Source organism: Vipera berus, assembly GCF_964194415.1.
Source record: "Vipera berus genome assembly, chromosome: 5".
NCBI classification, from domain to species: domain Eukaryota; kingdom Metazoa; phylum Chordata; class Lepidosauria; order Squamata; family Viperidae; genus Vipera; species Vipera berus.
This window is the reverse complement of record NC_138207.1, coordinates 92,737,136-92,757,880: the sequence shown is the minus strand read 5'-3', so window position 1 is coordinate 92,757,880 and position 20,745 is coordinate 92,737,136. Positions and strand designations below refer to the sequence as shown.

The following is a 20,745-nucleotide window of genomic DNA, read 5'->3' as shown; positions in this document are numbered from 1 at the left end:
TGGAAGAAATATAAGGTATTCACATGGCTATGCATTGGCCATGTAGGACAACAATCATTAAACCCGTGAAATTGTTTATAGCAGACTTCCCCAACCTTTCTGGTTTGGCGGCCCAGAGGGGGTAAAGAGGGGATGATTTTGTGTGTGCGGCAGTTGTGTATGTGCATGCATGTGTCCGCACAAGCACCCAATGATCACACAAATGGGGCCGAGAGCACCTGTGATGTTCATGCGAGACCCCAAGTACTTGTGCAAGTGGGGTTGCGAGTGCCCACAACACATGTGCGAGTGGAACTGTGAGTACTGCCTACGCTTATGTGAGGCCCTCGAGTGCCTGAGATGCTTGCAAGAATGAGGGCCAAAGCACCAATGCTTGCTTGAGCGGGGCCCTGAGCGCCCATGACACTCACAAAAGTGGGTCCTCTAGCGCCTGCGATAGTTGTGCAAGTGGCTGGCTGTGTGGGCGCACACACATGCCCCAGCCAGCCACTCACACGGCCCAGTTGCAAATAGGCTATCGTGGTGGGTCTCGACCCACAGATTGTGGATCCCTGATTTATCATCTCACACTACCAATCCCCAAAGACAGCTCAGAGAGACAATCCTACTGCTGAGATTATCCAGAAGGGCCAAGATAATTGCAGCACCTGTCCAAAGGACATCTGCACATGAAACCAATGCTGTCTCAGTACTGTCCTGAGGCTGAACCTGAACCCAGCCTCAAAGGGGTCCAAATAGTCTGCTTCATGACACTCTTATGGTTGAACACCAACCACCTTGTCAACAGCCTTCCCTAAAAAGGGAAGATTGGAGAATTGATCTAGGTCAGGGGTGTCAAACTCAATTTCATTGAGGGCCGCATCAGCATTGCAGTTGCCCTCAGGGGGCCAGGTGGGTATGGCCTGGGTGGGCGTGGCCTACTGGGTGGGCATGGCTAGAGTGTGTATGGCCTACTGGGTGGGCATGGCCAGCTCTACATCATTCGCATCAAGGGTGCCTATGGGGGCCTGGGCAGGAGTGGGACAGATCTGAGGGTCTCTGGCAGAAGGAGGGTCTCTGGGCCAGGGCCAAGGCAGTGGGGGCCGTTCCCTCACTGTTTCCAGGATGGCTTCACGGGCCGCATGAAACCACTTTGCGGGCCGGATCTGGCCCCCGGGCCTTGTGTTTGACATGTCTGATCTAAGTTGTCTAAAACAGTTGAGAAAGAGTTAGAACCCCACCTCCTTCAAAGTAGGCTGTACCATCCCATCCTGCAAAAAAAGCATTAACCACCACTTTGATCCAACATGCCACCTCTCAAGAGGCTTCAAACAATCAAGAAGGCCATGGGCCCAGAACAGAAATAATGAAACTCACAGCCACAAGTTCCTTGTTCACTTCTTTAGGACCGGCTACCTCGAATTCTTTCCAAGCAACAGACCTCAAATGTTGGTCACTTTCAAAGGATTTGTCTAGCTACAGTCCAACAGAGTGAAGTTGAGTAGCTTTTTCTAGCAGATGCTGAGAATATTTCTCACAGCAGCCTTATAACAGCTACCTTGGCTCCTCTTTATCCAGGAGGGACCTGGACACCTATAATCACTGATTTATGGTGCTTTTATGCTATTGAGGTAATAATATTTTTAAAATGTGTTTGGTTATTGTGAGCTATTGGCATCTTCCAAATCAGAGTAGCTGAAAAACGTTAAAAAATAAATGTATAATATTACGCCTACAAAACTTGTTTGACTTTTCATTTCCATGATCATTGTAGCAGCTTATTGTATCTGTTCTTACTTTTATACAATGTTAAATATTTGAATATTCTTGGGATGTTTCAGGCTCTCATATCTGTGTCTCCTGATGAGGAAACCTATGATGAAGAAGACTGTGCTTTCTGTTTGGAGATGCTTCTGAGAATTGTGCTGGAAAATAGGTAAGCCCATTTCACCTTTTGATATGGTAAAAATGTTGAGAACTTCCCATTTTACTTAATAGCATTCTTCAAACTGGAAACTCAGGTAAATTGTCAGGTTGAAGAATATCCCAAAAGGCAATCAAATTTGATTATTTCATTCTTAATACCATGGAGAAAATCTATATTGTCACTAAGAGTCAGTAAAGACTTGTTGACACATAATGAGGGAACTGTGATGGTGAGATTTTTATATCAAATTCTGCTTGATCTCCTCCAATCTGTCCCCATATGTGACCCATTTCTTAGTGTGAAGCTGACTAGAAAGTCATCTTTTTCCATTAATTACTGATAGTCCTTTATTTACAACTGTAATTGAATCCAGAATTATGTTTGTAAGTCATGCCAGTTTTAAGCGGTTCAGCCCACGACCTCACTGGATTTTACAATCTCTTTTGCAACAGTTAAGTGTCTTTTTTGCAGGTCATTGTTTATAGTGGGTGTTTTGCCAAAAAGCTGAAATAAATGCTGGTTTCCAGCAAAAACTTGTAAATAGCTGTCATCTGACTGCAGGACACTGCAAACAGCCATAAGTGCATTGAACATTCAAAATGTGATTGTGTGATTGCAGCCCAGCTATTGGAACTTTAAGTCTGGTCATAGGTAGCCCTGGGGAGGTTTGTCATAACTTCAAATGGCTGCTAAGCAACTCATCATAAATTGAGGACTACCTGTATAAAATTAACAACAGTCACCACATAAGACGACAACATGGGCTAATTTCCACTTAGAAAACAATCATAAGTACAGATAGTCTAGCAAGATTACGCATTGATTAATTGATTGTCGGAGACCCGTTGTACAATTTTAAAAATCCAGCATACTGTTAGTACATGAATAAATATGTGTATGTCTATGTGTATCTTACATAGATTAATACATGTATTAATTATGTGCTGTCCTTTATACGCATACACGCATGGTTACACACCCACATAAAAGCGGAAAACCCTGTAAAGTTAACATTTCACTGAAGGGACAAAACTGTTCATGTAAGCTAAGGAATTAAATGAAAATTTCTCTACTGATACATTTGAGTATTGATCATTTAATACAAATACATCAAATATTTAATACAAATACATCAAATATCTCAATCTTCTCATTATGAGTGAAATTTATCAAACTAAAGACCGTGTATTTCTCCTAATCACCAGTGTGTGTAATTAATATTACAATATTGACATCATACTAAAATCTTGTACAAAAAAGGAAGAGAAAAAGCCTTTATCAGCCAGCTGATAACATCTCTCAAGAAGAATTTCTAGCTAGGCATTGTATAGAAATAGCAGATGTTATCTCTTTAATTGATAAGGAACTGAATGTAACTGAGCTTTCTTTAAAGTCTATTATATTTATCCAAAAGTAACCCTATAATAACTAACATCAAACTTACTCCAGCAAACAGTTCAAGAGATATTCAGTACTTTCTCCAAACATTACAATTTATGCTTAACATTTGTAATATTTCTCTAGCCCGGATGGGTGACAGTACCCTCCGAGGCTTCGGTGGAGCCCGTATAAGCGCTGGAGATGACAGCGGGGCGGCGCTAGAGGGGGTGGCGAGGCGGCGGGGTGGCAAGGCTCCTGGACATGAGATGGCCGAACGGGACGGCTCGGTCGGGCAGGCGGGCTACTTACAATGGCTGGCAGCGGCCGGCGGCATCCCACGGCAGCCTGCAAAGCGGCCGACAATGGGCCTGCTGCAGCGTGCGGCATGTGCTGGCTCGTTTGGGCCGGCAGAAGACATACAACGGCCGGCGGCAGCCGGTGGCATCTTGCGGCAGCCTGCAAATCGGCCGGTAAAGGGCCTACTACGGCGCGCGGCATGCGGTGGCCTGCAATGGACCTGCAACGGCCTGAAGAGGCGGTCCGGTCCTGCAGCGGCCTGCAGTGGAGCTGTAACGGCCTGGGGCAGCCTAGAAAGGTGGTCCGGATGGTGAGGCTCCTGGACTTGTGGCTGCTGAGCTCATCTGCCCATCTGTTAGATCGGCGAGCTTCCCCCCCGACGGACGTTTTTTGGATGGTGAAGGCCACCTTCCGATGGTTTGAGCGCCGTTTGGAACCATCCTGGACTGGTCTGGAGGGTGGGAACATCTGGGACCACTTGAAGCTAAAAATGGAGGTGGGGCGTGCCGGATGGCGCCCGAGATGGTGGTTATCTCCTCGGGGGTCATACTTAAAATCTGAGATAACCCTCATCCATTTTCTTTATCCGGAGACTTACTACAGCCCCTTGGTCGCGATGATATCTAGGACATGGAGATGGATGAATTATCACCGTTCATCACCGGAGCTGCGAAGTTCACCACCAATAGACTATTCTACCAGCCATCGGACTTTCTCTCCTCCTGCGACCTACCCAGGGCTGGATAGTGGTTTTCCTGAGATCTTGGTCACTGTGAGAGGGTGACCATGTTTTCAGGAACCACTGTTTCAGCTCTGTGGATTTAATATGTAGTTTGTTCCAGCCAACTCGTTCTTTGCTCTTATTTCTACCTTTTGATGGCTTACACCAGAAATGAGCTACTTGCCCTGAGAGCTTCCTCCCTCTCTCAGATGTGGCCATCAAACCTGCGCCGCCGTTTCCTTAATGACAGGTCTTGGGACCCGGAGAGGTGGCATGGCACTAAAAAGAGGCTTTTGGGTTTTCTTTTAAAATTTTTTGAAGGGTTAGGGAGGGGGGATGGTCATGCCCGGCAGAATGAGAGGAAGATTCTACCGGACCTTTCTCAGTCTAGGTTGGTTGATGGCCGCGGCAATATGGGGGCCAGGGAGAGTCTTGGGACCCGGGGGATGGGGTAGAGATAGCGATCCCCACGGTGATTGGGAATGGCGGCAGATGGATGAACAGAGGGCCATATCATAATCTGGGATCACGCCCCCGCTATTTTCGAGCTGTGGTACGCTCCAACCCTCTGACTCTCACCTGCTCTCCCGGGGAAGGGGGAGGGCAGACACCTGAGCTCAGGCTGATCTATTTAAATGCCAGGTCTGTTGTGAATAAAGCTCCCCTCATCCATGATTTGATCGAGGAGGAAGACACAGACCTGGCATGCATCACGGAAACTTGGTTGGGCCCGGAGGGAGGGGTCCCTCTGATTTATTTATGTCCTCCAGGTTTCCGTGTGCTGCATCAACCTCGGGCTCAGGGTAGGGGAGGTGGCGTGGTGGTCGTTATTAGAGAGACCCTCCGTCCACGGGAGGTCACTGCCCCTCAGATAGACGGATGTGAGTCCCTCCTCTTAAGGTGGGGTCCTGGTGGTCAGTTTGGCCTGCTGCTTGCATACCTCTCTCCAAGCTGCGTAGCAACAGCTCTACCCAGGCTACTTGACGCCCTCTCGGGATTGGCGGTTAAATTTCCCAGACTTATGGTTCTGGGAGATTTTAATCTGCCTTCCCTGGGCGGTGCATCGGAGGTGGCCCAAGAGTTCATGGCTTCCATGATGGCCATGGACCTGACCCAAATTATTCAGGACCCGACTCACGAGGGGGGAAACACGCCTGATCTTATTTTTATCTCTGGGCAGTGGCTTAATGGTCTGGGGGGGTTACTCCAACATCTCAACCCCTTTCATGGACAGACCATTATCTCCTGCGGTTGGGCCTCCTGCGGTTGGGCCTCCGCTGTCAGGAAGTGGAACTGACCAGATAGTTCCACCCAAGGCGCCTGATGGACCCAGATAGGTTCCAGACGGCGCTTGGATTGATTCCTACCTCCCTCTCCCACAGCCCGGTCGAGTCCTTAGTTAATGCCTGGCAACAGGCTGCTTCGGAGGCTCTCAACCACGTTGTGCCTTTGCGGCCTCTGACCCGGCGCAGGTCCCGGCTCGCTCCTTGGTTCTCCAAGGACCTGCAGGAGATGAAACGCCGGAGAAGGGGCCTAGAGAGCATTTGGAGAACCAGTCGGTCCGAGTCTGAGCGAACACAGTTAAGATCCTTTTCTAGATCTTATCTTGTGGCAATGGAGGTGGCAAAGCGTGCTTACTTCACCACCCTCATTGCGTCCGCAGATAACCGCCCGGCCGCTCTGTTTAGGGCGGCCCGCTCCCTTTTAAATCAAGGGACGGGAGAGGACCCCTTACGAGGACGGGCCGAGGAATTTAGTAAATATCTGGTGGACAAAATTGCTCAGATTCGGGCTGGTCTGGACTCTGACTGGGCAGTATCTGACGAGAGGAAAACGATGAGTTTGGCCGAGAACATTTGGGAAGAGTTTGATCCTGTGACTCCAGATGAAGTGGACAGGATCATGGGGAAATTAAGTGCCGCCACGTGTTTGTTGGACCCGTGTCCCTCCTGGCTGGTCTATGCGTCTTGGGAGGTTACATGAGGCTGGCTCCTAGCAGTTATCAATGCCTCACTGAGTGAAGGGTACTTCCCTACCGCCTTGAAAGAGGCGGTGGTAAGGCCCCTCCTTAAGAAACCTGCATTGGATCCAGCTATTTTAAATAACTTTCGTCCTGTCTCCAACCTTCGCTTTCTTGCGAAGGTCGTTGAGAGCATGGTGGCACGGCAGCTCCCTTTGGTTCTGGAGGAAACTGAGTATCTGGATCCATACCAATCGGGTTTCAGGCCCGGGTATAGCACGGAGACGGCATTGGTCGCGCTGGTGAATGATCTCTGGCGGGCCCGAGATAGAGGTTATTCCTCTGTCCTGCTCCTATTAGATCTCTCAGCAGCTTTTGATACCATTGACCACGGTATCTTGTTGCGTCGTCTTGAGGAGTTGGGAGTGGGAGGCACTGTTCTGCGGTGGTTCTCCTCCTACCTCTCGGGCCGTTCGCAGACGGTGTTGGCAGGGGGGCAGAGGTCAACCCCTAGGCCCCTTAGTTGTGGGGTGCCTCAGGGGTCGGTACTCTCGCCTCTCCTGTTCAACATCTATATGAAGCCGCTGGGAGAGATCATCAGTGGCTTCGGGGTGAGGTATCATCAATATGCTGATGATACCCAGCTTTTCATCTCCACCCTGAACCAACCCAGTGATGCCCTCGATGTGATGTCCCGTTGCTTGGAAGTGGTACAGATTTGGATGGGAAAGAACAGGCTCCGGCTCAACCTGGCCAAGACTTTACGTACCGGCATCTCGTTTAGTCCAAGAGGTTCCATCTTTGGTTATAGGAGGAGAGATGTTACCTCCCGTTGATAGAGCACGCAATCTAGGCGTCCTCCTGGATTTACGACTCAGTTTTGAAGATCATATTGGAGTCGTGGCTAGGGGGGCATTTGCCCAGATTCACCTGGTACGCCAGTTGCGCCCCTTTCTGGACCGAGATGCCCTACGTACAGTCACCCACGCACTCGTTATCTCCCGTATAGATTACTGCAATGCTCTCTACATGGGGCTGCCCTTGAAGACCACCCGGAGGCTTCAGCTGGTGCAGAGTGCAGCTGCACGGGTAGTGATGGGAGCACCCCGATACTCCCATATTACACCCCTCCTGCATGAGCTGCATTGGTTACCGGTTGCCCTCCGGGTGAGATTTAAGGTGCTGGTACTTACCTTTAAAGCCCTACATGGCTTAGGCCCGGGATACTTGCAGGACCATCTGCTGCCGGGAACGAATTCCCATCGCCCAGTACGCTCACACAGAGAAGGCCTCCTCAGGGTACCATCAGCTAGACAATGTCGGCTGGTGACCCCCAGGGGGAGGACCTTCTCTGTGGGAGCGCCAGCCCTGTGGAACCAGCTCCCCCCTGAGCTTCGGATGGGCCCAGATCTCCAGTCCTTTCGCCGCGGCCTCAAAACACTCCTTTTCCACCTGGCTGACCTGGACTGACAGGGATTTTAATTATGTTTTTAATTTTTTAACTCTTAATTTTTAATTTATTTTAATTTTAATTTTAATTTATTGTACAGGGGCCTTTAATTTTAATTTTATCTTAACTTCTGTATTTATTGTATTTTATTGTTGTTAGCCGCCCTGAGTTCTTCGGGAGATAGGGCGGCATATAAGTCCCAATAATTAATAAATAAATAAATAAATAAATAAATAAATAAATAAATAAATAAATAAATAAATAAATAAATAACAGTAATAAATGAATACCAAATGCTAACAATTAAGATACTCACAGGAAAGTAATTCTTTCTCTTAACATATTGTTACATATTTCACTCTCTCAGGTGGACTTAAGATTGTAAATGCCTTTACAGTTCCTGTCTACAACAACCTGGCATTGAATATCCGTAGTGATTTTAATCATTATCCTCTGGCATTCAGACTGCTATGATTGAAATTTGAACCAAAAATCTTATTTTCAGCTGCAATACCAAATCATTCACAAACCCTGAGATATAGACTGAAACTTATTTGGTGACAATACCAGTTTTATGTTAACATTGGATGGATGAGAAAAATATCTACAGTTGCAAAAAAAAAGTATGTGAACCCTTTGGGATCACGTGGAGTTTTGCATGAATTGGCCATAAAATGTGCTCTAAACATCATGTAAGTCACAACAATAGAAAAACACAGTCTGCTTAAAATAATACTACACAAACATTAGCTGTTGTCATGTTTTAATTGAACATAAGATGGAAACATTCACAGTGCAGGGTGGAAAAAGTATGTGAACCTTTGGACTTAATAACTGGTTGACCCTCCTTTGGCAGCAATAACCTCAACCAAACGTTTCCTGTAGTTGCAGATCAGACCTGCACAAGGATCTGGAGTAATTTTGGACCACTCCTCTGCACAAAACTGTTTCAGTGTAGCAATATTCTTGGGATGTCTGGTGTGAATCGCTCTCTTACGGTCATGCCACAGCATTTCAATCGGGTTGAGGTCAGGACTCTGACTGGGCCACTCCAGAAGGCGTATTCTGTTCTGTTGAAGCCATTGTTTTGTTGAATTACTTGTATGCTTTGGGTCATTGTCCTGTTGCATCACCTGTCCACAGTATATTTTGCCAGTAGTGCTGTGGAACATCCAGGTGCTGTTTTGCAAACTTCAAACGTGGAGAGATGAAACCAAAATTGAGTTGTTTGGGAAAAACACACAACACTATGTGTGGAGAAAAAATGGCACAGCACACCTACATCAAAACCTCATCCCCACTGTAAAACATGGCGGAGGGAGCATCACGGTTCGGGGCTGCTTTGCTGCCTCAGGGCCTGGACGGATTGTTGTCATTGATGGGAAAATGAATTCCAGAGTTTATCAGGACATTTTGCAGGAAAACTTACAACCATCTGTCCGCCAACTGAAACTCCGCAGAGGATGGGTGATGCAACAGGACAATGACCCAAAGCATACAAGTAATTCAACAAAACAATGGCTTCAACAGAACAGAATACGCCTTCTGGAGTGGCCCAGTCAGAATCCTGACCTCAACCCGATTGAAATGCTTTGGCATGACCTTAAGAGAGCGATTCACACCAGACAACCCAAGAATATTGTTACACTGAAACAGTTTTGTGCAGAGGAGTGGTCCAAAATTACTCCAGATCATTGTGCAGGTCTGATCTGCAACTACAGGAAATGTTTGGTTGAGGTTATTGCTGCCAAAGGAGGGTCAACCAGTTATTAAGTCCAAAGGTTCACATACTTTTTCCACCCTGCACTGTGAATGTTTCCATCTTATGTTCAATTAAAACATGACAACAGCTAATGTTTGTGTAGTATTATTTTAAGCAGACTGTGTTTTTCTATTGTTGTGACTTACATGACGTTTAGAGCGCATTTTATGGCCAATTCATGCAAAAAACCACATAATCCCAAAGGGTTCACATACTTTTTCTTGCAACTGTATTTTTCTGTTAGCAGAATTATTGCTGGCTGGCATTGATTAGTGGATCCTAATTTTGGCTAAATTATTTGATTTGTAGCTTGCATTTATTTTGTACAACTCAAGGCAGTGTACATAATGCTCCCTCCTATTTCTTCTGCAGCAGCAACTTCTGAGTTGAGCTAGGAGTGGCTGTCCCAAAATTCCCCAGCTGGCTTCCATGCTTTAATGGAAGACCAGAACTTACAGTCTCCTAAGGGCAGCACCTTAACCAAATTGGCTCTTAGTAAATTATTCACATACATTGATCACACATTCCATCTATCAACTACCTAGAACAGGCATGTCAAACTGCCGGCCCATGGGCCAGATGCATCATACTAAAACTGCGCCCACCCCATTGTCGGCAATGGGGAAAAAGTCACGATACGTAACGCGATGTCACGTGACGTTGCGGGTTTGACATGCCTGGCCTAGAATAAAGCCTGTGTTTTGGTTTATCTTTTCCCCACAATACTCTTTTTCTTTCCCTTTCTCTATAGGGATCGTGTGACTTTCGTTTGGCAGGCAATGCGAGATCATCTTTACCATTTATGTGTTAATGCTATGGAATACTGTTGTCTAGTGGAAAGAGCAGTAGTGGGACTGCTGAGACTGGCAATCCGACTTCTGCGCAGAGAAGAAATAAGTGCCCAGGTAAATACAGCTCTGTGTGATGAGTTAGTTTTCTGAAGGGACTGATTTCATGATGTCTCTCTAGTGTTAGTTCCTTAGTTATCTTTATGGTCCTGATTCACACTCATGGGCTCTGTACCTACACAGTAAATTACTGGGAATGTTCCAATAATAAAAGTATCATCAGAACATATGTTAAGGGTAGAATTCCTGCCTTTCCTTTTTTGTTTTTTTTGTTTTGATCATCGCAAGAAAAGTGTTTCCAGAATTTTTCCATGTTCTTTCAGGACATCTATTGGACATATTCACAGTTTCTGGAGTTTATGGATGAGACACTAATGATTTAGAAAGTGCTGAATTTGCCATTGAATGGGTACTCCGTCTAATTGCTTTGCTTGTGACAGAGGCATGTTTAGGAATTCTGTCCCATTGTCCCCTCCCTCCCTCCCCCTCCCTCCCTCCCTCCCTCTCTCTCTCTCTCTCTCTCTCTCTCTCTCTCTCTCTCTCTCTCTTTTGCAAAATAGGTTGACTTTTTAGAGGACGTGTACTTAAGTTTCAACTTCTAAGCAAGGTACATGATTCAGCTTAACTCCACTGATACAGGAAAATCACAGATTGTAGTGGATATCAATACATTCACACCAGTTGCTTTTCTGTCCCTGGTATATCACTGAATCCAAGCTTTGGATTTAAGAGCACCATTGCATGTGTGCAATTGCTCATGTCTGAAATCATGGAGTTCCAAGAAGAACTAAATAGGTTGCCTCTCCACGGTAGGGATAGAATCAAACAGGGTGTGTGGGAATCGGCAAGATATCTAAATGATCTGACCTTCCCAAAACAAAAAATAGCTTTCTTCAGAGCCAGATTTAACATTCTCCCCTCAGCACTCCTCCAGGGCAGGTATAAGAGAACACCAATAGCGGAATGGGTATGTATAGGTGGTAAAGGAGAAGTTGAAGATATCTCACATGTTTTATTGTACTGTGAGTTATACTGAGTTTATAGGTCAGCATATATTCTCCCCTTATTAGAGAGATTGCCAGGGAGGGCAGACAATTTTTATGTTTGAGTCCTCCAGGACTCAAACCCTTCTACCACGCATGCAGTGGCAAAATTCTGTGTTGCTGCAATGTCCACAAGAAAAAAATTGGTTACAGATTTATAGCTATCAACTTGTGCCAATTTTTTGGAGATATCTTTTTGGAACATTATATTTGCTCACAAACCTATTGGCTTCTCAATCACGTAAACTAGGGAGTGACCCTAACATTTTGAGAACATATATTTTCTTAACAGGGATGTTATTATTTACTATTAATGTCAGTACTATTTTTAATATGTTGTAAAAAGTGACGTCTGTTGTTGGTCTATGACTGTAATAAAGTTATATTATTTATTATTTATTTGCTCATGTCTGAAAACCAGAAGAAAAGGAAGGACAATCTGTGCTGTCCCCAAATCTTTGGATAGTAGTGACTGTGTTTGAGATTTTCATTCAGATCTTACTCCTTCTGTTATCCATATTGTGAGATTTAAAAGCCCAAAATCTAATACTCACAACTCGAAGACAAGTCTAGTTAACAAAGGCAAAGATTTATTGAAAAGAAAATTGAAAATAATAAAGAAAATAAAGAAGAAAGAAAGTGTTTGCAAACACGGCCTCTTAGACCCTTCCCAAATTGGATTGGGTTCAAAGAGCGCACTGAGCAAGTTTCAAACTAGGCATTTTATATTCTTTCACGATACACGCCACCCCTAAGAAGCTTAATTCATTCTTTGAAGTTGTTTCCTGTTTCTAAAGGGGTCATTCTGACTATTTCCATCTATCCGTTATGATCTTATCTATATCTTATCTCGTTTCCTTGTAATTTCCACCTTGGTTGTAATTTCCACCTTGGGCCGATGTTCCTGTCTCTCGGAAGCTTTTTAACATTTCAAAAGAACTTTGTTGATTACCATTTGTGAGTTCTCTGTCTGAGCAGGAAATAGATAGCCCCACATCTTAATGTTACATTTGATACAATTCATTGGTGTTATATTTTATACAATTTATAAAAGAATAACCTTTATTTATTTTACTTTAATTCCACCCTTTTTCTCTTCTACCTGAATTATTCTTTTATACTTCATCATTCCCTAATTTTTCTTCAAATTCCTGTGGAAACAAGTTATTATGTTCTGAGTCTACTTTCCCCAACCCTTGTTTTCCTACCTTCATTATTAACATTGTTTCTTTCTTCCCCTTTTCAATTTAAGTTGTTATCAAAGTCATAGTTTTCATTGTTCATCTTATTAGTATTTGTATGAGAGGAATCAAACATGGTAAAAACATAATAGCCAAGAATCCTAGTATTGCAAATTTTGCTAGTTCTTTCCAATTTGCAAGCCACCCTCCAAACCAATTATTTACCCCATCTAAGGTCAATCCCTTCCAGGTTTGGACTGGGACATGAGCTAATTTTATCATCTTGTCTGTAATTTCCTTTACTACCTTACCGCTCTCATCTACTTCAATGCAGCAATTGCTCAAATTAAATTTTCCACACACACCTCCTTGAGCTAATAAGTAGTCTAAGGCTAACCAATTCTGCATGATGTAGGTTCAAGACTTTACACTTTCCTTAGCTAAATGTGTTAGAGTACTTACAGCGTCATTGGTAATTACTTCAAGCACTGCTTGTAGCCTAATTACCCTATTTAGAATATAGATGGGCTCTCTTGCACCTAAAGTGCCATCTTCCGCCCATGTAGCTGGTCCATAATAGTTGATCTTCTCTGGAGTCCAATCATCATCTTTCCAGATCCCAATTTTTATATCGCTTGGTTGTATGGCTCTTTTCTCTCAGACTTTATCTGATAAATCATCATATACAGTTAGTCCCAGCAATTGTTTTTGTTCAGTGGGGAGAAGGAAAAAGCTTGGCTTCATTATTCCTAAGATACAAGATCCATACCACCCCTTGGGTAGATACCCATAGGCATATTTTCCACATATCCAATACATACCTTCCGGGGCTACCCAGTCCAGGGTGTTGTTTTCAGGATCCTTTAAATAAGTTATTTCACTTAATGTCTCTTTCTTTGATATTCCACTTTCTCCCCACCAACTGTCATTGTTCCATACAGTCAAGCAAATCATGTCTCCTACTGCTACTTTTCTATTCTTTCTTTGTCTTTCATAACATACTTTCCCTACTAAATTTGTGGTTAATGCCCATGTTCCCTCTTTTTCTTTTGTGAACTTGAGAGTTTTATTTTTCCACATTTCCACCACAATGTCATGTTTTAATTCTTGAGCCTCCCATGGCCATTGTTCTCCCATATTTGTTCCTCCACAAACAAAACAATTACTCACTGTTAGAGTCTTAGCAATTTCTTCAGCCAATTGTACAAACATATTCACTGTTTTCTTAGGAAATTCAGGTAATTCTAATTTTTCAAATTCCTGATAATATAACCAAAAGATACTTTTGCGTATTGGTTTTACTTTAGTGGTTTCTATTTTTAATACTAGCCACCCCCACGGGTCTTTTCCGGTTCCATCTATCCCAATTCCAAAGTCCTTATATTGTATTCCTTTTTCTAGTGACTGATTTATATATATACACATTGGGTTACATTTTCCTTGAGTGCAATCAGTCCTGGTACTCCCGATACTGATATTCACTTCCTTTGGACCTATACTTCTCTCATTTGGGACTGTAGTAGTGTACCAATAATCATAGCTTGGAGCAAAGACAACATATCCTGTACTTAATGTATGCGCTTTCTGAAATAAATACTTCCTTTCTTTTATATAATTTCTTTCCCACTCTAAGTTTTCACATCTCATCCCAAATGAGTTATCAAATCCTTGTCCATTGTTAATAGCTTGGCAAGCATCAAAGCACACACCAACACTAGTTTCGCCCCTGGTTTTATTATGGGCTATATAACCTCGTCTGATTTGACTTAATGAGAACATCTGAAATGCACTTCCCCCTCCTTTATAAGCATACACCCACATTTTTGCAGTTACTGGTCCTATTGCTATAACATTCTACCCCTATGCTGGTGTGGCAACGCTTATATTGTGTGTTATTCTGAATGCAGTCTGTTAAGTCAGTTTGTAAACATTCAGGAATCATAGTATGGTATATCATTGTTTTCTCAATTTTTTTGTCATTTTTACGCATTGCGTACATGGTTCTTGTGGTTGGACAGGTTGTAAAAGTATAATAAGAAGAACTCCCAAGTACCACCCAGTAACGTTCCAATACATCCTCTATGTTCTTAATATCACACTCTATCTTACACCCTGTACATAAAATGCAATCAGTATAATGGGAGCAACAACAACACACACAAAGGCACTTACAAAACCAGCACCTCCTGGAGGTATTGGATTTTCTCAATTTTGGCTTTCTCTGGTCGGAGTGGAAGCATCTAAAAAATGCAATGTTTAGTCCTTATGCTACTTTACCCCTCCTTCTGTCAAGAGTCTGTTAGGTCCTTTGAAACTTTAACTTCAGTGGATCTCCTTGGTGAGATTCCACCTTCCACCTCTGGGGCTGGCACGGGCCCTTTCACTCGGGATTAATGAGTCCAAACTTTTTCAGCTGTCCGGATAGCTGTTTCAGTAGTTAACAAGACGATGTAAGGTCCCTCCCGAATTGGAGTTAGTTTTTCATCTCTCCAGGCTTTTATCAACACCCACTGCCCTGCTTTGTATCGGTGTACTGCAAAGTCCAAGGGTGGAGTTTGAGCAAGAATGCCTTTCTGTCGCAAGAGAGAAAAACATCTGGACAGCTCAAGTACATATTCTATTATTATTTTATCTTTCAGTTCAACTCATGGCAATCCCTCCTTCCCCATATAAGGTACTCCAAACATGAGTTCAAATGATGACAGTCCAATATCTTTACATAGTTGGGTTCGTATCCTTAATAAGGCCAAGGGGAGGCATTTATTCCAGGGTAAATTTGTTTCCTCCATTAATTTAATGAAGGTTTGTTTTAATTTTTGATTTGCACGTTCAGAAATCCCAGAACTACTGGGGTGCCAAGCTGTGTGATAATCCCATTTAATTCCTACGGCCTCATTAATTAATTTTACTACCCTTGCTGTAAACTGCATCCCCTGGTCACTATCTATTACTTCAGGAAGACCATACCTGGGTATTATGTTTTCAAACAATATTCTGCCTGTGGTACTAGCATTTGCATTCACACATGGAAAAACTTCCACCCATCGAGTTAAATGATCCACTATGACAAGCAAAAACCTTATTTTTCCTGCTTTTGGTAATTCAGTATAGTCAATTTGAATTCTCTGAAAAGGTCGTATTGCCAACTCACTTCCCCCCATTGGTTGTTTTCTTAGCGCTGCTTTATTTGTTTTTAGACAGACCATACATTTTTTAACCATTTCTAAGGCCAGGCTATATATTCCTTTACATACAGTTGCAAGAAAAAGTATGTGAACCCTTTGGGATTACGTGGAGTTTTGCATGAATTGGCCATAAAATGCGCTCTAAACGTCATGTAAGTCACAACAATAGAAAAACACAGTCTGCTTAAAATAATACTACACAAACATTAGCTGTTGTCATGTTTTAATTGAACATAAGATGGAAACATTCACAGTGCAGGGTGGGAAAAGTATGTGAACCTTTGGACTTAATTTATTTATTTATTTATTTATTTATTTATTTATTTGATTTATATACCGCCCTTCTCCCGAAGGACTCAGGGCGGTGTACAGGGCAATAAAAATAAGAATACAGGATACAAGATTTAAAGTTAAATGATTGTGCCCAATGTGGTAAGTTAGTTAAAATAATGTTAAAACCCCAAACCCATCAGGCCAGGCCGGCTTGTTCGAATAGATAAGTTTTTAGATCACGCCGGAAGGAGCGAGGGTCGGGGGCCATCCGGAGTTCAGCCGGTAAGCAAAGGATTGGTGCGCCCACCGAGAATGCTCTCCCCCTGGGGGTCACCAGCCGATATTCTCTGACCGGTGGTACCCTGAGGAGGCCCTCTCTGTGGGAGCGTACAGGACGGAGGGAAGTTGACGCCGGCAGTAGGTGCTCCCGTAGGTAATCCGGACCCATGCCATGTAGGGCTTTGTATGTCATCACCAGCACCTTGAATTTCACTCGGAAGGCAACTGGAAGCCAATGCAGCTCACAGAGCAGAGGTGTAACATGGGAGTATCTTCTGCAGGAGCCGGGTAAGGGGGCTGTCAAGGCAGCAAAGCCAGGAATGAATGTTCGATAGTAGTTGGCAAATCCAAGAAGTCGCTGAACATCCTTCACGCGACGTGGGGGTTGCCAACTCTGCAACGACTCAACTTTACTCGGTTCCATGGCGATGCCCTCAGGAGAAATGCGGTGACCCAAGAAATCGATGGTCACCTGGTAAAACTGGCACTTCTCCAACTTGGCAAACAGCCGATGTTTCCGGAGGCGCTGCAGGACCTGACGGAGATGCTGATGATGCGCTTCACGCGACGGGGAGTAAATCAGGATGTCGTCCAGGTAAATCACGACAAACTGGTCCAACAGATCTCGAAAGATGTCGTTCATAAAATGCTGAAACACAGCGGGGGCGTTGGTCAGGCCAAACGGCATCACCGTGTACTCGAAATGTCCATAGCGAGTACCAAACGCCGTCTTCCACTCATCACCCGGCCGAACCCTGACGAGGTTGTAAGCTCCACGCAGGTCCAGTTTCGTGAAGATCTTAGCCTCCCGGAGTCGGTCCAAGAGCTCGGGGATGAGGAGCAGCGGGTAGCGGTTACGCACCGTGATGGCGTTGAGTTTCCGGTAGTCACAGCAGAGCCGTAACTCGCCCGACTTCTTTTTGACGAAGAGCACGGGCGCAGACACTGGCGAGGACGAGGGCCGGATGAAACCACGAGCCAAATTCTTTGTCAAGAAGTCCCGCAATGCAGCCAACTCGGGCTCCGACATGGAATACAAACGCCCCACTGGGAGAGGCGCATCAGGGACTAAATCAATGGGGCAGTCATAGGGCCTGTGCGGGGGTAATTGGTCCGCCTCTGACTCGCTGAACACATCAGCAAAGTCGGACAGTTCGGGAGGCAAAGAAACTCCTAAGGAGCCCTCCACCTGGCCGGCACAGATATGGCGGGTGTGGTCCATGCACTGCAAACTTGGGAAGGTGACCAAGTTCTGAGACCAATAGATCTGTGGATCATGCGCCCGGAGCCACGCCAGTCCCAGGACCACGGGGAAGTGCAGATCCGAAGTGATGTAGAACTGAATGGCCTCCACATGGGTACTGATAGCCATACTCACTGGTTGCGTAGCGGCCGTAATAGGCCCGGACAGGAGCACTCGACCATCAATAGTCTCCACTAGCATGGGCGGATCCACCGGACACTGAGGAACAGCCCATTTGGCCACGAAGGCCGAGTCCATAAAGTTAGTGGTAGCCCCAGAGTCAATTAAGGCATGGACCGGAATCCCCTCTGGCTTGCCAGGAAGGATCAGTCGTGCCTCCAAAATCAAATGCCGTGGAGGTTCACAGGCACCATCGGAATGGCGTCGCTCGGCGTGGTCGTGGTGGGTCGTCCGATCTATCACACCGACTAGATCGGGCTCGGGCCGTTTCCCGACAGCAAAGCAGGGGACTTTCTCGGGGCCGGCTTGGTCACTGATGCCCGCTGACGCTTCTTTGGACAAGAAGCAGCCAAATGTCCAGGGTCCCCACAGTAAAAACACAACCCCTCCGATCGTCGTCTGTCCATTTCCGTCACCGATAGACGGGACCTGGCGGCACCCAGCTCCATTGGCTCCTCCCTCTGGACTGGGGGCTCACGCACAACAGGGGCGGCAGGGGTCTGTGGGGTGGCACGGCGACTCTTTCGCTGCTGCAGCCGGGCATCGATCCGCAGACAAAGATGGATCAGCCCATTCAGATCTGAGGGAATGTCCACGCGGGCCAGCTCATCCAACATCTCCTCTGACAAGCCATCCTGAAAGGCATCCACGAGCGCAGCCTCATTCCAGGCGGAATCCTGGCTAAGCAGCCGGAAATCGCTGATATAGGCCTGTAGAGGGCGCTGACCCTGCCTCAAAGCTTTCAGGCGTCGGGTGGCAGTCTGCGCCTTAATCGGGTCCTCGTACATGAGGCGCATATGGTCACAAAACCCCCCAAAGTTATCCAACAAAGGGCTAGGCTGTGCCAACAGAGGCGTGCCCCAACGAGCTGCATCTCCCGACAGAAGGCTCAACACGAATCCCACCTTATCTCGGTCAGTGGGGAAATCAGCTGCTCTCACGCTGATAAAAAGCTGGCATTGTCCCAGGAAGGCAGGAAACAGTTCTGGCTTACCAGCAAATCTATCCGGCATAGCTATCTGACATTTCCTCCTGGGTGGGGGTGCAGCATGTACCTGAGCTTGCAGTTGAGCCACCTGAGCTGCCAGCAAAGTGAGTTGCTGGGTGAGCTGGGCATTCTCGGCAAGAAGCTGCTCCATCGTAGTAATAAGGGGTGGGTGGCTGAAAGCAAACTGTTCTGAACCAGCCCTCTTCTGGCCTTGTAATAAGGCAAACCCCTATTCAGAAAGAAGAGACTGGAGAGCGTCCAAGGCTAAAAGGCATCTGCCAAGATTTATTACGCAGTTAACAAAAACACTAGAGCTTGTCTTCTCAAGCGGAAAAGTTGCTTTCAGCAACCAGCCCCTCCCCAAACACTCCTTTTATAGAGAGCTCAGGGCGTGGTCTCCCTGTGCCTCCTCCCGAGGAGTCCCGCAGCCTTTCTTTGTTTGTTCCTGCTCGACTGCCTCCTGCGTCGGGCGTCCTTGAACAGGGCCAGCTGTGGGTCATCTTCCTCCGCACTCTCGGGCTCACGCAGCTGAGAAGAGGTCCCCGGCTGAGGGCTCTGCAAAGCCTCCAAACCGTCATCAGCCGGTTCGTTTCCCTCCTCCCCCTCATCTGAGTCATCCGATACATCGGAGCCGGCTGTCGGACCCACAGGCTGGCCCTGAGTCACAACAGCAAGATAAGACCTCGTAAAGGACCTTAGTCGCGATCGGTCGGATTCGGATCGGCTGGATCTCCAACAGCTCTCTAGGCCCCGTCTCCGACGTTTCATCTCCCGGAGCTCCGTAGAAAACCATGGAGCCCACTGGGATCTGCACTGGGTCAGGGGCCGCATGGGTACAACTTGGTCGAGTGCTTCCGTGGCTGCCTTTTCCCAGGCTTCCACCATGGCATCAGCCGAGCTATAAGCAAAGGAGGCAGGTGGGGACCCAAGCGCTGTTTGGAACCGCTCAGGGTCCATTAGCCGTCTGGGGCGGTACCATCTCATTGGTTCAGTAACCCCACGATGGGGAGTGGCAAAACGGAAGGTCAGCCGCAGGAGATGATGATCAGTCCATGACAGGGGTGTAACAATTGGGGAACCCCCACCCAGATCATCTAACCACTGTCCAGATAGGAAAATCAAATCGAGCATGTGACCCCCCACATGAGTCGGGCCCTGGATTACCTGCGTCAGGTCCATGGCCGTCATGGAAGCCATGAACTCCCGAGCTAACTCAGATGATCCCCCCAGATGGTAGGTTGAAGTCACCCAAGATCATAAATTTGGGGAACTCAACCACCAGTCCCGAGAGGATGACAAGAAGCTCAGGCAGGGCTGCCGCTACGCGACTAGGTAAAAGGTACACCAGCAGCAAGCCCAACTGAGCCTTAGGGCCACATCTTAGGAGGACAGACTCACACCCGGCTATTTGGACAACAGTGGCCTCCCGCGGATATAGGTTCTCCCTCACCGCTACCACCACTCCCCCGCCTCTTCCCTGAGCCCGAGGCCTGTGTAGCACCCGGAAACCTGGTGGGCAAAGATCCACCAAAGGGACACCACCCTCTGGTCCTAACCAGGTCTCCGTAATGCAAGCCAGATCCACATATTCTCCCTCAACCAAATCCCGGATGAGAGGAGCTTTATTAACTACGGATCTGGCGTTAAGATATACAAGCCTGAGCTCAGGTGGTTGCTTATCTTCGCTCCCGGAACCACGGGCTGAAACCAGAGGGTCAGAGCACATCACCGCTTGAAGATAGCGGGGACGCACTCCCGGATGTTGATACGGCCCTCTGTTCGTACACCTACTGCCATTCCCTAACGTCGTGGGAATAGGTAATCCCACACCCCGCTTCGGGGCCCCGGGGGTAGCTAGTCCAAGCTCCATCTTAGCGTGATCAATCTCAGGCCTGGCCTGAATAGCGGTTGGTGGACACCCCCCAGTATCCAGCCGAACCTGTAATCCCTCCCCTCTCCCTAACCCCACAAAAAATTTAGCTAAAAAATAAACCAGGGATCTCTTATTGGATTTATATCGGAGGTCCCTGTCCCTGCCCAACCATCTCT

At 46.3% G+C, this 20,745-nt stretch overlaps 1 protein-coding gene across 5 annotated transcripts in view; it reads left to right on the top strand.

Moving 5' to 3' along the window:
- Window positions 1-20,745, top strand: part of GBF1 (golgi brefeldin A resistant guanine nucleotide exchange factor 1) — a 309,656-nt gene that overhangs the window by 208,292 nt on the left and 80,619 nt on the right. For all 5 annotated transcript variants that reach the window (XM_081329572.1, XM_081329571.1, XM_081329569.1 and 2 more), the window contains exons 28-29: window positions 1,821-1,915; window positions 10,228-10,381. In XM_081329572.1, coding sequence (XP_081185698.1) covers window positions 1,821-1,915; window positions 10,228-10,381 — 249 coding nt within the window. The remainder of the gene's footprint in view (window positions 1-1,820; window positions 1,916-10,227; window positions 10,382-20,745) is intronic.